This window comes from Fulmarus glacialis, unplaced genomic scaffold (assembly GCF_000690835.1).
Source record: "Fulmarus glacialis isolate BGI_N327 unplaced genomic scaffold, ASM69083v1 scaffold36940, whole genome shotgun sequence".
Classification (NCBI taxonomy): Eukaryota; Metazoa; Chordata; class Aves; order Procellariiformes; family Procellariidae; genus Fulmarus; species Fulmarus glacialis.
In genome coordinates, this window is record NW_009187762.1 from 9,613 (window position 1) to 25,117 (window position 15,505).

General features: G+C 36.0%; 1 protein-coding gene across 1 annotated transcript; it reads left to right on the forward strand.

Annotated features, from left to right (window-relative positions):
- Positions 1-294: 294 nt before the first annotated feature.
- Positions 295-15,342, forward strand: LOC104075643. Its single transcript, XM_009576218.1, has 4 exons — positions 295-553; positions 4,737-4,826; positions 9,669-9,817; positions 14,788-15,342. Exons 1-4 carry the CDS (start codon positions 295-297, stop codon positions 15,340-15,342), a joined length of 1,053 nt encoding a protein of 350 aa, XP_009574513.1.
- The last annotated feature ends 163 nt before the right edge of the window (positions 15,343-15,505 follow it).

Consider the following 15,505-nt stretch of genomic DNA (forward strand, 5'->3'; position numbering starts at 1 on the left):
TCTTGGGATTCAGGTTTCAAGCCGTCCCCCAAAACTATTGTTCTTTAAGTGGATCTCAGCGAGCAGTGTAACTTGAGTGAACTGGAGCAGAGTTAAAATAATTCACTGTACAAACCTGAGTGGGTTAGGTTTTGTGCATCCAAAATACAAACCTTCCAGGGTTTCAGTTTGTTTTGTTTGTTTGTTTGTTTGTTTGTTTCTAAGTTGCTGTGTACATTATATTTTTAGGTATATGTGTCCATGAAACAAGATGGAGAGAAGATAGTATAGTGAAGTGGTGGACTTCTGGACAGAATGGCTTTCCTGGACAACCCAACAATTATACTTGCTCATATTCGACAGTCACACGTGACCAGTGATGACACAGGGATGTGTGAAATGGTCCTGATAGATCATGACGTCGACCTGGAGAAGTTTAATCCCTCGTCAGCATATGGGGACAGTGGTTCAGAAACACAGGGAAGCAACGGTGAGACTCAGGGCTATGTATATTCCCAATCAGTCGATATTACCTCAAGCTGGGACTTCGGAATCAGAAGACGATCAAACACAGGTAAGTGGTACTTGCAGCCAAGATAACATTAGCCTTTTAAATTCAGTTTCTATTAGTCTGGCTTGCATGGACAAATCAGAGCATGACTAGCTAGGTATCTGTCAAACTCTTCCTTTTGTAATGTCGAGACCCTTTTTATAAAAGGACACGTAATGATTCAGTCACTTTAGTATGCTGTCAGCTGAGTTTTAATTGCTGTTTTACTTACTCATGTACAGAGGAACATTGAGGTAGTCAGTTTTATATATATAAAAAATCTAAATTGTGAAGACATCAAATCTAAATCCAAAGTACATGAACAGCCTTTGATATTTCTATTGTTAATGTCTGGAGGGGTGTTAACTTTTGAACAGGATAGTTATTTTCTGAGAAAAATCTACCTAGTGAGGCATCAAATCTATTTGTTATAAAAGAGAGGAATTAAGTTTGATGTGAACCAACGAAGTGAATGATTTGTCTATATTTTGTCTTCTGAAGTTTTATTTCTGAGAAGAACCTTGAGGATTTAAGTTACTAAATTAGGAAGTTTAAGGGTGTACACCTTTTCAAAATATGCTCAGTTTGTCTTGACTGGAAGAAAGCTGTCCCATTTGTTGTTTCATATGAGGGATAGTCAGACTTCTACTTATACCTGAGGAATGCTATGAACAAAAATTCTGTGATACATAATATATATGAAAAGGTTGGTGCGAGGTGGTCAATACTGATTTCTTTTTTTTTCTGTGTTACAGTATATATTTTTTTCAAATGTTTTCTGAAGGTATTATAACACCACCTAGAGCTCAGAAAAAACATCTGTACTCTACCTAACAAGTAAAACGTTGTATGGTACTGAATATCTTGAAATACCTTTTACAAATAAGAAGTTGTCAAAAGTTACAGAAAAGACAGGGCACTGATCTCTTGTGATGGAGAGTTAGATCTGGAAATAAGCTGAGTATATAGCTGCAACTGACTTTAAGACATGGTGAAAAGTTTAGTGTGCCAGGCTGCCTAGCATTGTCCTTGAGGTCTTGTTTAGTTCAGTTGATAGTATAGTTTATGGGGAAGGAGAGGCAAAGTTTAAAGTTTTATATAATTTGCTCCAAAAAATAATTCTGAAGGATTATTTCACCAAGTGAGTAGACTGATGGAGTAATCTCCATTTAAATTATGGATTGAAACCATTTCAGTTTCCAATTGGTGGCATATTCTAAAATAATGGTTAGGACACTCAGTCCATAGGGGAGCCAGTTTTTTGCCTCTTTTCATCTCTGGCACGTCTTTTATGTTCCGTTGTGCGTGCTGGTACCACCAGGAACCTAATACAATTATCAAGGCAATCAGGCTATGACTTGAAACAGAGCGGGGTGGAAAAAAGCCTAGAAAGAATGCAATTTGATCAGTACTGAACCCTTTTCAAAAATACAGGAAGAGGAATAAATTAAATAAAGTTAACTATTTTTAATGTAAATGCTTTTTGCATTACACAAGTACTTATCTAAGTTCTTGATGGAAGAAAACACATAATACATACATACATAGAACGAAGTGTTCATACATCTCGTAAGTACAAAGACTCATTAACTGTGAAATCTGCAATTTTTGCTTCTAAAATGGGCAAATGTAAGGACATTTCTTTTTTACTTAATCCATAACTATCTGAGTAGATTTAGCAAGAGCAGGAACACTTGTTCTTTGAAAAGCAGATAATGGTTTTTAGGTTTGGAAAGAGAAGATAGTGTAATTTTGTGTATCAACAGGTAATAGTGGCCGACTTTTTTTAACATGCAAGATCTTCTTTATTCTCCTTGGTTTTATACCCTGCTATATTATTTCTGCTTATGCCTTCTTTAACCATTGTTTTCGGACGGAGTATAACTTTTTACTATCTTTTGCAAAACTCTTTTATTATAAGGTACCTTACCAGGATAGTATCTTTTTCATAAATTGTAGAAATAATGTGTTACTGTAGAAGACTCAACACATTTCTGTAGAGACTACAGAAGTGTTGGTTATTAGGGAGTTCTCGTGGGTATGCAAATTTGGAAATGAATTTTATGTGCATTCTAATATCGGCGTTATCCCCTTAGTCTTGAAAGCGATGTGCAGTGGGTGCATGTTAGGGTATCGCACATCATGTTTGGGGAGAACACGGGGGTCATCTGCCATGAATTCTTCCTCCTTTTCTACAGGAGGTAGATGGGCCATAGGTGGTCTTTGGCTCTGGGCTCCGTCTCCTCACTGCCTTCTTTCCGCCTTATCCAGAGGGTTTAAAAAAAACTCAAGTGGAGACAGGTCTGTGCAGGGTGTTGGGTATATGGGAAAGCAGCAAATTCTCCCAGTCCATATGACTAGAAACAAAGGCTCATCTAGTTGCTAATAGATAATGAAGCAAGAACTACATTTGGTCAGTGACATTTTTCACACAGAAAGCTTTCAAACTAACATGCTTCTTGTGGGAATGAACCTTAAATAATTCAGGCTTCTAATAAGTGCTGATAATTCCATCTAATTTGGAGTTGCTATAATACAATCCCACAGTAAATGATCATTTGTGATCAACTGTAGATGGAAGAATAGGATGGAGTTAGTGAAGATGGTGACTGCGCTTTAGTAGGTTTGTTTTGACAAGGGGTGAAAATATCAAATACGATAAAAACATGCATTATTATTATTTCTATTCTATGTTTTCTCCTTTACCCATTTTTTACATATGAATCTAACATATTTTATGATGGCCCATTTGGGAAGAAAGGGGTTTGGAGGTAATTTTGAGCTACAGTCTGGACAGTAATTGGAAGAAAAAAAGTTTTTTCTTTCAGAATAAAATATCTACACTACAATAGTGTTTTACCCAACATTTAAACTTAAAAGCGGGGATACATCTTCTCTTATTCCATTAACAGTAAGATACATAGAGGTATTTAGGCACTAACCTCGTGTTGACTTAAATGGGAAATAGGCATCAAAGTCCCTGTTTGTGTTTGTACCTTAAACTGCTTGTTACAGCTGTTAAACCTCAAAGTATTATTTTTTTCATCAGTTCCCAGGCTGAGAGTTTTTCTGGGGACAAAAAATTTAACTTCTGTGTCCACAATTCAGTTCAAAGACTAAATGTAAGAGAATAATAATAGGAGGGATAGAAAATATTTATTAACCTTTTTTTAATTGGTGAAATGGCTGAGGGAACTCAAATTGTATCTGAAAATTGTCAGAGTAATTTAGCATTTTAGAATCTCTTCTACAAACCCATTTTAGTTAATGAATGATCTCAATACATCAAAATTGCTAATATATCCAGCAAATTGTTTCCTTCAGTGATCAACATTATTAGTCCTACTTTCCAGTCTAATCTGCTTTCTTATTTTGAGTGGGCACTTCATAACATCAGTTATTTCTTGTGGTCATTGTCTTGGGTAGCTTCTACCAGGTTTAGGTGACCATTTCCTAAGAGAGATCTTACTGTTAACAAAAAGATAATTTAAGGTATTAATCTGGTACCCTGGCCTGTAAGTTCTTTGATATTATAACTATTTGAGGCTTTTTTCAAACCGTATTTTGAAGATGGAGTCAAAATATACGTAAAGAAATATTATATTCATTTTAGGATTTGACTAATGTTGTGAAGATACAAATCATTTATTTTACTACCTATAAACTGTTTCAGCACACTGAAGAAAAAGCTATGCTAATTTATATAGCTTTGACATTTTATAATTTTCATGATTTTTAGATAAAGGATTTTATATTTAAAACTTTAATAGTCTAGTCTGAGTTCATTTATCTTTAATTTTTGAAACGGGTAGAGTAATTCATAACAGTAATTTTATTCCTGTAATGTAATATTCACTTCAGTTCATTTGTGCATTAAAATTCCTTTAAGACCGTTATTAATGATTTATATAATGAAATGTCATATTAATCACAGAAGTTTTCACATTTTATTATTCTCTTCCATGTTAATACTATCTTTATGATCTCTATTAATGTTTTATATCCTCTAATTTCAATTATAAATCAAGAACATTTTCATGTTTTTGTTGGTATTTGCTTTTCAGGGGTGCCACCTTTAAAATTTTATGACTTTTTCCCCTACATATGCAGTATAAAACATCTTTATTCATATAAAGGTAGTTAATTATGTCTTTGTTTATAGTAAACTTTCATTGACAAACTTATAGTTATAATATTTCTTTTCAAGCTCAGAGACTAGAACGTCTGCGGAAAGAGAGACAAAATCAAATAAAATGCAAAAATGTTCAGTGGAAAGACAGAAATACTTCTTACTCAGGTAAAAAGAAAAGATCTTCTATTTTCCTATTGTTTTTATTTCTGCTTTTGATGGTTATAACATTTTCAGTTTGTAATTTTCACTTAAGCGTAGAGGAAATACTAATTATTGTATTTGCCTTCCATTTGCCAGTTACGTGTTTTCCATAGTTTATTGCTTGGGGGGGCGGTGTGCCACAGGCGTCTCATTTGTTTTCAGCGGTGACTAGGGCATTTCACATTATTAATAAAGGCAAAGTAAAGAAAAAAATGTTTAAAAACTAGTTTGTTGGTCTGAACTAATTTGAGTGGCTGCTTTATTTTTTGCAGTATAAGGTATTAATACAGTGTTTGTGTATTCTGTCATCTTGTAGCATCTTTATCTTCTAAGGCTTCTATTGTCTCAATGAGCAAGAAATGGCGATAGTAAAGCTCTCAGTGTTACTGTGGGGTGTGTAAGGAACAGGACATGTCTTTGCTCTATGGGTAGGTGATTGGCAAGTGTCTGCATTCAGAATGCAGGGTCATTATCTCCTTGTAAGTTAGGGCTTTCTAGCTATTTCCAGTGGCATTTGGTGTACCGGATGTGATGAAGAATTTCATAGAGGTTACTTTTATAGAATATTTTTGTGGTTACTTTTCTAGAAAAGGGGAAAATCTCAAGAAATAATGTGTATATTTGATCTACTTAAATGAAAGCATAATAAATGCTGCCTTAGCTTATCTAGCCTTTCCTTGGAAAAGCTAGTATCACTGATTTCCAGAAAATAGGCTATTCTTTTTTTTTTTTAATTATATAATTAAGTATTTCTGACTGGATGTTCTACATATTTTAAATTGTAATATATGAAATGAAAAATCTGTCTCAATTCTCTCATTTTATAGCTCAAGCTAGTATCTATTCCTGTTGTATTTGACACACATTCAAACCTTTGTATGGTCTGTCATGCCTACTTCTTTCACAATTTGTGTATATCTTAATGAGGTCCCTGTGTAATCTCCCTTTTTTTGCCTAAATCCTTGTATCTTCCTGGCTGTCATTTGCAGAACCTTCTCCAGCTCTGTAATACCTTTTTTTTTTAAGAGGAGTGAACAAAGCTGCTCACATGAGCAACACGGTTGCACTAATCCTTAGTACAGTGTTCAGCTGTGTTTGATACCTCTATTAATGCATTCTAAAATGTTTTTGCCTTTCTATTTCTGTAAGAAGAGTTGTAGGTTTTAAAGTTTAATCTACCATAACCTCCAACTCTCTTTGCTCAATTTTTTATAACATTTGACCAAAGATGATGCAATTCTCTTTTTTCTTCTTTATCCCTAACTATATACTGCTTGATATTTCTTTACACTGAATTGCACTTGGACTCCAGTTTCCTGCTGGGTCTACGCTGATTTTGGTTTTTTATTCATGTGGGCTCCACCATGACATTTAGTTCCTTTTACATGCTGCCCTGAAGATAGAAATAATCTGTCAACCAGCAGTAGTGGAGGTGTCCCTCTCTGCAAGAATGTGCTGGGGTTGCAGTCAAATAGAGCAGTCCCTCCCTGCTGCAGAACAAATGTAAATAAAAAATAAGTTACATAAAAACTCCAGGCACTCGGTATCTCTCTTTATTGGCAGAGCTGATTTTCCTTCTCTGCTTAGTCACTGAGATTCTGCATGTGTCTCTTACTTGCATGAAGAAAACACAGTAGGACGAGGCCGGGAAAAAGAGGAGCCCTAAAGGGTGTCCACTGTATCTTCCTCTTTGTCACATGTGTGTGTATGAGACTTTGTCTGTTCTGTTCCTTGAGTTTAGCGTTATTGGAAAATATGTATGAAAGCAATAACAACAGAAATAGCTGTTCTCAGATGGGGGGAATTTGGCTGCTGCCTTCTGACTGTGTTTATCTGAGCTTTAGACAAAGTTGAGCCTATGGCTGACACCATGGAAACTAAAAGGACGCTGGAAAGTTGTTGTTTTGTTAAAGAGTCTGATGACACCACCTCCAGAGATCACTTGTCAGAGATGCCTTACTGTAGAGAGAAACTCTTGTAAGCATTTCCACTGTCCTGCAGATGGATGTGTAGTTGTAATTTGAGGCATCTGGTAATTGAGTATTTTTTTGCGATTTCCATTTTTAATTACACGTACAGAAATAAAAGTATACTAACCAGGATAAAGGGAAGTGAGAGACGAGTAATTCTGTGTATGGTAATGAGGAAAAAAAAGAAGAATATTTTCTACTCATCATCTGTTTGCCCGCTGTCGTGAGACAAGCTCTTTGCATTGTCAGGAATGTGTTTGAAAGATAAGGTGGTAGTAGTGTATGGACTTGAAAAAGAAAATCTCCATGCGTTTGGAGTTAGTTTGGGGATTAACAAATATAAAGATGCTTCATGGGTAGTTGATTGGCCAGAAGTGTAACACACTGGAGGTCTGGTTTTTTTGTTCTGCTGTGCTACCAATTCACATCACCTTTCTGTGCATCAGTTGTTTTTCAGTGAATGAAAAGAACATTTTTCAATGAAAAGAACATTTCAGCTTCATGCAGTGTAGAGATCGAATTATGTTAGTAAAGCAGTCTGTGGGTCCTATAAACCAAATATGGATACACATACAAAATATTACTCTTTTTTATAAAATACTACGTATTTTTAGATGAAAGCAAGAAATAAAGCATTGTATTTACATCTTACATTCATTCATTTCAGAGCATATAAAATGTAAATTAACAATATATCAAGGGAATCTTTCAAAAGCCTTGCATTCAGTCCGTACGCAGTAGCTCATATAGCTAACAAAACCACAAAAGGTGAAAAATACTTATAATGTAGACTAACAGCAAAACTTAGTTTTAATTAAGAATTAAAAGTTATGCAATTAAAGCTAGTTTAATGTAAAAATATGAGAATTTTTCCCCTGAAATTTGAGAATTTTAAATTTTTTTTTTCAATGTTTTTAGTTGGAACTCTCACAGCCTGAGTCTGTCAGGAATTATTTGACAAAATGCTCAATGGAAGATCTATCTTCTTCTAGCTTCTTGCACAAATCTTAAGAAGGTTTTGGGTTCTTCTTCCTAAATGAGTTGAATTTTGTGAAATTATGAAGTTTTCTGGAAAAAGAAAACTGTATCTCAGCCATCTGAATTTACAATCTTATAGATTATACTACTTAAACTCTTTAGTCGTGTGAGATATTTGACTTGAGTAAAAGCTGTACAAAACTCAAAGCAAAACAGATGTCACACTAATGAATGCAGAAGAATTCTTGAGGTCCTCTTTTTGCACATCCTGACAAAAGAAATGATAAACAAATCATCTTAACATTTCCCTAGAGACAAAACTTGAAGATAAGTTGAAGTGCTTTTTCACTTGAACCAATAAAACCATTATATTGAATTCCAAGGTACAGAGTACTTTCCAAATGCCCAAGAAATACCAGTTGAGGGTAATATTCTAGAATAATTGTAATTGAGATTTTTTTTTTTAAACAGAGATAAGCTTGTTACAAAAAACAGAATACCTAATGGAGTTTAAGTTGCCACATTTAAAAAGGATTTAATCAAGCTTTTTTGGTTAATTGCAGCCTCACAAGACTGTTGGGTATCTTTTAGTGCCAGTATTTAGCACTTTTGCCAACTGTCTGAATTTTCAGGCAATCTGCTGATAAAAATAAACTGAGCTTTTGACTAGTTATAATTTGACAAGCTTTAATTTTGCATTTTAAGAAATTAACCAACTCCCTGCAGATCAAGTCCCAAGTCATTCTGCCTTAGGAGCAGTTTCATTTCCCTGGAGAAGCAACATGTAAATCTTTGAGATGCGAGAGAATCCAAGTGTAGGAACGCAGAGCAGAACAGAGCTCGTCTAGGAGAGCTGCTGTTGGTTCTCAGGTAGTGATTGATGGAGTTTGGGGGTACTTGGTTCCTAGAGCAGATGTGGAAAAAACTTGTCCAGATTCGGTCACGGTTTCTTGCAGATGAGACCTATTGCTACTAATATGCTAAAACACCCCAGGCTCTGTCCTGATTTTGTAGTGTCCTTATAACATAAGAAGCCCCAACTTTTAATTTTTTTTTTAAGTATGCCTGCAAATTTTGAGTTAAACTGTTGCTGGAAATTCAGCTATGCAGCCTCTTCATATAAAAAGAGCTGCTTGTCGGAGGCTTTTATGAGCCTTCACAGACCCCACAAAGAACTCACTAACTCTTACCAACTTTGTTTTTAGAAAGCTTTTGGTTTTTATTGTCCAGACTGTTTATCTGGAATGGTGTTTTCAAATTTGACATTTTTTTGAGAGGAGACCATATCCAGTCTACCATGAGAAGTAAAATCTGAAGAAATTATTCTTTTGGACCAGATGTAGTCCCAAGCCTACTGCTGACAGCATAGCAACATTATAATATAATATATACAGGGTAGTATAATATTGTCCAGTAATATAGCATAGTATCATGTGTTAAAAGCTCAGTTTGAAGTGCTTTTGCATGGTGTATTGTAGATCTGTCAACAGTTCTTTTGCATAGCATTTACTGTTCATTTAGAAAAAGGTAGGCAAGCAGAAAGACCAGGAATGCATAATTCTCTCTTTGAATCTTGATTTTTGTCTTGACTCAAGTGGATCTTGTAGTGATCAGTTCCATTCTCTGTATGGGAAAAATTCATCTTTTCCTTAATCTAAACAGTAGCATCACTCAAACTTCTTATGGTTTCATATCTTTGGGCTATGAAAGAGTGGTGGTAGATTCTGCCCTGCCAAAGCATTTGTTGTTTTATATATTTGATTTTGTTCTTCCTCTTATAATGTTATCTTTCTGTGGTAAACAGTAGCCTCTGTACATCTCCTAGTACAACTACTCTAATCTCTTTTCTGATCTACAGCAGAGGAGCTGAGCTCACTATTTGAAAAAAAGAATTTCAGAGTGAAATCTCCATGCTCTGGGAAGCAGTCAATACTGTCTGTGCGACTTGAACAGTGTCCGCTGCAGCTGAATAACCCCTTCAATGAGTACTCAAAATTTGACGGCAAGGTAAGTGGACCAGATGTTTTTCTCTTATATCCAGGTGTCCCCTGACCTGAAGATGATAGGCCTTAGGCAGTTCTCGTGTGCATTTACTTGTTCAAGCTTTAATTAGACTTTATAGTAGGCCATCAGTTATTTTAAAGTGGTTATCTAGAAACATGCTTCTCTTAATCTTAAATATAATGGTTGCAGGTTCGGTAGAACCGTTTCTCCTGTTTTGTTTACAAAATTATGCCTTACCATTAGGCGTACCTTACCTTGCTGTTTTCTTCTCCAGCAGGTTAGTTAGGTAAACATTTAGTGTGGCAGAGTCCTGGGACATCTCTCTACAGAGTTGATGGTGAGACCCGCTGTATAAATGATTGGTCATTTGGCATTTAAAAAAAATCTATTCTATCTAGCCACATCACAGCACTTGCTGAATATTCCATGATTTATGCTGACTTTAGCCTCAAAATGCTCCAATGAGAGTGGGAGAAGCCACTGTTTGTTTTGAGGGGGGAAAGCTGAAGCATCAATAGGTCAATATCTGGGGGAAAAAAGGACTAAACAATGTAGTTCTGCGCAAGTACTCGTTTATGTAATACACGGAGGAGATTTGCTGCAAACCTGGTAGGTCAAATTTGTTCCTTGACTACATTCATTTCAAGAGCTTGCATCTGATATTACTCAGAATTGTGGATAACTGTCTTTCCTTGTGTGCAGTTTAGTTACTCTGTATTGTCAAATATTTTTCTCTGTCATAAACTCTAAATACTGAAATATAAACATTGGTGTGATGGATCAGTGTCATGTTGTTACAAAACAATTATAAATACTGCACAGATCTGTTTTCTGCTGGATTTGTTTGTGGAGTCTCCTGTGGGAGTATGAAGTTTGAGCTTCATTACCATTGTGATGGAAGAATTTCATATTCTGTTAAGTATTCTTGAAGTGGAAAGTCAGATACATAATTCCACTAGCATATCTACAAGTATATAGAATATTTGTGAAATGGTAGCTTTTAAACTATGAAGTCCACATAGCAAAAGCAGCCTCTATTGTTATTTTATACTTACTAGTATGTAGTAATCAGCACTAACTACGTTTTTCAAAATTTCTGGCCTCAGTAATGAATGATAGCAGTAGTTTGATGCTGACAACACTAAGATGCCTTTTTTCTAAACTCAAAGCTTGCTGTTCTTATGTCATGAAATTTCAGTTTGGCAAACATTTAGATGTACTTCCAACAGTCATGCACAGAGGAAGTGAAAATAAAATAAATACTTCTTTATTAAGATAAATTTGTTGTAATTCAGTGGTGTCCCAGACTTGTTGCTTTAATACTTGAGCTGGATTTGAGCTACCTGCTAGAATTTTTCTCAGAAACTTGAGGAACTTAAGCACGTTTCCTTCCCACTTTGATAATCAAAACTACTTTTTACTCTATTAATAGGAATTATAGTTGACTGTCATGAAATCCGAATTTTCATATTTAAATGTCTGATGCATTTAGCAGGTGTTTCCTTCCATTTGAAGGAAATTGTACCATACATAATAGTTTGAGATATTAATGAAATACCTCAATGTTACTCAATTGTGTTTTGTAGGGTATGATACGAATCAACTCAAATGTGATCTAGAAATCAAAATACTTTTTTAACTCTCCAAAATAACTTAATTGGCATTTTGTTACAGTATATATAATCTCACTATATTAATTTTAACAGCATTGTTTATATTAGTCTGGGAAGTTTGTCAATTGTGTGCTTATAAAATTTATTTTCTGTACTTCTGTATGTATTGTCTATTCTTTAAATACCTACTTGAACATCTGAGATACAGAAAAAACATAGTTCAGTAGTAAGTTATTTTACTTACTTCAGTCTTCCTGTATTTTCAGACAGTAATGTAAAATCGAAAACCATCTAGCTTTTTAAAAATATTTTTTATGAAATATCGTAGGTCTCGTATTTATTTTTATTGACAATAGATGAGCAGTATTTTTCACATAAATACAATTCTTTCAGGGAATAGTGCATGACTTATTTACATAATTAACAGAGCCACATATCTCTTGGGGAAATGGTACATAATTGGGGAGAGGCAGGGGGGATGAGGAGGGGCTAGGGGCCTAATTAAACATGTCTTAAAAAAACCCTACTTAATTATGTATTTACTCAAGGGATCACAGTGGTTCTGAAATCTTTAAGATTATAACTAGGCCTTTGGTTTATATGTATATTTGAGTTTTGTAACACAGATTTTCAGCTTGTTGAATAACACATGTTTTGTGGTTCACTGGCAAAGCATGAGGAAAGCTTTACTTGCTGTATCGAAGCTCTTTGTTCGTGTGTGTACTCATCTTAACTGCTTTCAGAATGGTTTTAACTTACTGCTCATTCAGCTCCCTGACTGACCTGAAATCAAATAAAACCATTCTCTTCAGGGTCCTTCCCGCCCACTCCCTCCATTTAATGTATTGTTTTAAACTAATCAGTTAAAAATGAGAAAACATTGCATGCTGTAATATCAACCAAGCAAATTTATTAAAATGCTTACATCTTGCAGGTGTTATCTGCCAGATTTAGTGTCTTTTTCATAACCACTTCTGCAATTTTATGAAATAATAAAATTTTAAAGCACTGTAATTTCTTCTCATTCTGATCAGTTCATTAATTACCAAAATAGTGGAGAGTATGGCTTGTGAAATGCAACTACAATGGAAGCATTCTAATCAGCTCAAGAATTCAGGTGATTCTTGCCCCACAGCTACACAGGACAGACCTGTGGCTTTCATGTACATTGTAAAACTTCAACTCTTAACTAAAGACACACACACAATAACTACTCTTGGCTGTATCTTCAGGTTTTTCCTTAAAATAGTTAAAGTAAACCTAGCCTCTGCATCTGCTTGCATGGTTTGTAAATAATGTGGGTTGTACATTTTGGTTAATAAATCTTGAAAACTCCTGCTAAGAGTATTGTATGAAAAGAAGCCTTTAGTTATTTATAATTACTTCAGTTGTCATTTGTATAGAAAATTACTTGAAGGCTTAAGAAATCAGTGGCCAAATTGATTTCCTTTATCTGCACACAAATTAAATTATCATCCATTTTATAGATAACTTCAGGTATATTTCTGTTTACAGAACTTGAAAAATCAGATTTTGATGGCTTATTGTTCCAACTTGCCAACTGTTGATAAGGTTGGGAAAATCAGACTGACCGTAAGACAGGTTTGAAAGCCATAGCCAGGTACCACAAATGAAACACAAGAGTGTTGTAATGGCTCATTTCAGTGACACAACTGAGAGATTCACAAGATTCGGTTTACCTACACATTACCTGCCTGCTTTCATTAATTGTTTTAAAAGCATGTGTTATCTTTTCATTCTACAGAAATTCAGAATATTTTTTTTTCAAATCATAAGTGTAACTTGCATGAGTTGCTGGAAAGCATGGCGATGAGTTTTCTCTGAGATACTAATCTTAAAGGATACTGATTTAGTACAGTATTAGTGGCAAAGCTATTCAACTGCATGACTGTTGCCACTAGTAAAAAAAATGTTACCAAGAGGTATTTAGTTACTGGAATAGAGGAAAATCGTGCTAGAATCAAATGTTCAGCTTTATAGGAACCGTGTACTGAATGAGTAACTCCTAATGCCTCTGTTTACCCTTCGCCCTGAAATCATCTTAGAAGCCAGTCCACATCCATTTTCCCTCCAAGTCTCTGCTACCTTTAAGAAATTTGAATCACTAAAATGTCTTGCCAAGTCAATTTTTGACATGCCTGCCACCAAATGGCTGCTCCCACATCCTCAGAAGAATGTTAGCAAACACGGAAGTGTTACAGGACAGTCAAGAAAGAGATGCTAAAGATATGCAAAATAGTCAAAGAAGAAAGTTGGAAAACCACAATCAAAATGTAAGGAAGGGATCATTCAGCTCTAGAATAAACTTGAGTTACAAGGCCAAAAACCTTTCCTACATGCAGACTAGAGTTTTCTCAAGATATTTTTATTTCTATTTTCATGACTACTAGTTGAAAATGAAGATTTAAGAAAGTCTAGCTTTTCTGACCTTATAGAGGTTTTGTGGGTTTACTTGACTACTGGAGATAATTAAAATAAAAATAGGTCAATATGATTTTTGGTTGGACAGATGCTAAAAATCCTGTTGCTAGGAATGGTGCCTCTATATAGTGTTACAGGGTTTCTTGTAGCAAATTTTGGTAATGGGTTAAAAACCAACAATTTCTCTTGTAGCAACTGTTTTAAAAATTATGCTGTAGAAAGCATGGGGGAAGGGATAATTCATGAGTGCTAATTGCTTGGCTGTTAATTTTCATAAGTGTTGATAGAAGCAGTTCCTTAAATTAAACTTTGTTTAAAATGTATCAAGGGAAATACTCCACAATGTCGGGCCTGAAGTGAAAATTAATATGAATGCTGTGGCAATTAACACGTACTGGTTAATAGCTTTTAGCAGCATTTTGGGATGATAGTCCTTAAATACATTTTTGCATGCTGCTCTTGTTTCAGTCTTGTTTGACGGTATGTCTGGATAATCATGAACAAATGTTTTCCACAATCTCCAATACTAAATAGCTTTACTCAAAGAAGGTAGATAAAGAACTTAAGAAAGAAGCAGTACTGCTTTAATGAATATATAAAATGTCTAAAATAATTAATCCAGGATTAAAATCTCAGTGTGAAAAAATGTATTTTTTTATTTAAATGTTTTGCCCCTAAGCTGAGTGGAATGATCCTCATCTGAATCCTAAGTAAGTTTGCATAGGGTTTTTTTAAAGCATTTGCTTATTCTGCCGATTACAGTGATCTACATACTACCTGCATTCTACTAAAATAGTTGAAATAAAGATGTTTATAACGTTATCATTTATGTTAGAGAACTTAGATGTTAACATAATGTTTATAAAAGTGCAGGGTCAGTGTTTATGCTGGGAAACCTCCTGCTGCTGTTGTACCAAGAGCCAGCGCATTGACAAAGCCGTGCGGCGCTGGGGCAGTGCCAGCGGTGCTGAGCCCCTCCTGCAGCCCCCGCGCCAGCCAGAGCCCAGCCGCTCCCTTGGCTGGCACGGGCCTACCTGGCCTCAGGAGAAAGATATTTCTGTTTTGCTGAGATGGAAACAGGCCTTTCCCTGGGCTTTTGTCTGCATTTCATTTTGCTGGAGAGCCGCCTCTGGTGGGGGATGCTTGGGCTCGCCCGCGGGAGGGAGGAGCAGGCTCTGCCGGTGCGACCGGCGCTCGGAGGAGCGGCGTGTTCCCGGCTGGGCGGCTCTGGTGAAGCTCCGCTTCAGGCCTTTGGCCGTTGGTGCTGCGCCTGTCCCTGCCCTCGCAGCCCGCGCCGGTGTTTTGGCATGGTCAGCGCGCCTCCTGTGCGGTGGGTTGGCGGTGGAGGACGACGTACAACAGCAGCCTCGGAACAGGTTTTTAGAAACACAGGCTGCTGCTTCTTGCTCAACCCGGTTCAAAATCTGCACTGCAGTTCTTAAGACACCTAGAATAAGTGCCAGATACATGTAATGGTATCATGCTTTCCCGCTGGTGTCCAGCAACTCCCTGTAAAAGTTCTCACCCAGCCAGGAGAACTTGGGAGAGAAATCTGCCGTAGCACTGAGAATCTCTTGGCGTTCGTGATGTGTGTTGGCTAATGAGGTGGGGTTTCATAACTCTCTCTTTTGTGTAG

What these genes read in the sequence shown, in the direction of transcription:
- LOC104075643 (XM_009576218.1), top strand. Translation starts at nt 295, where the DNA reads ATGGCTTTCCTGGACAACCCAACAATTATACTTGCTCATATTCGACAG. An exon ending in CAGAAGACGATCAAACACAG is followed by an intron (nt 554 to 4,736) that starts GTAAGTGGTACT and finishes TTTCTTTTCAAG; the next exon opens with CTCAGAGACTAGAACGTCTG. An exon ending in ACTCAAAATTTGACGGCAAG is followed by an intron (nt 9,818 to 14,787) that starts GTAAGTGGACCA and finishes TGTTGTACCAAG; the next exon opens with AGCCAGCGCATTGACAAAGC.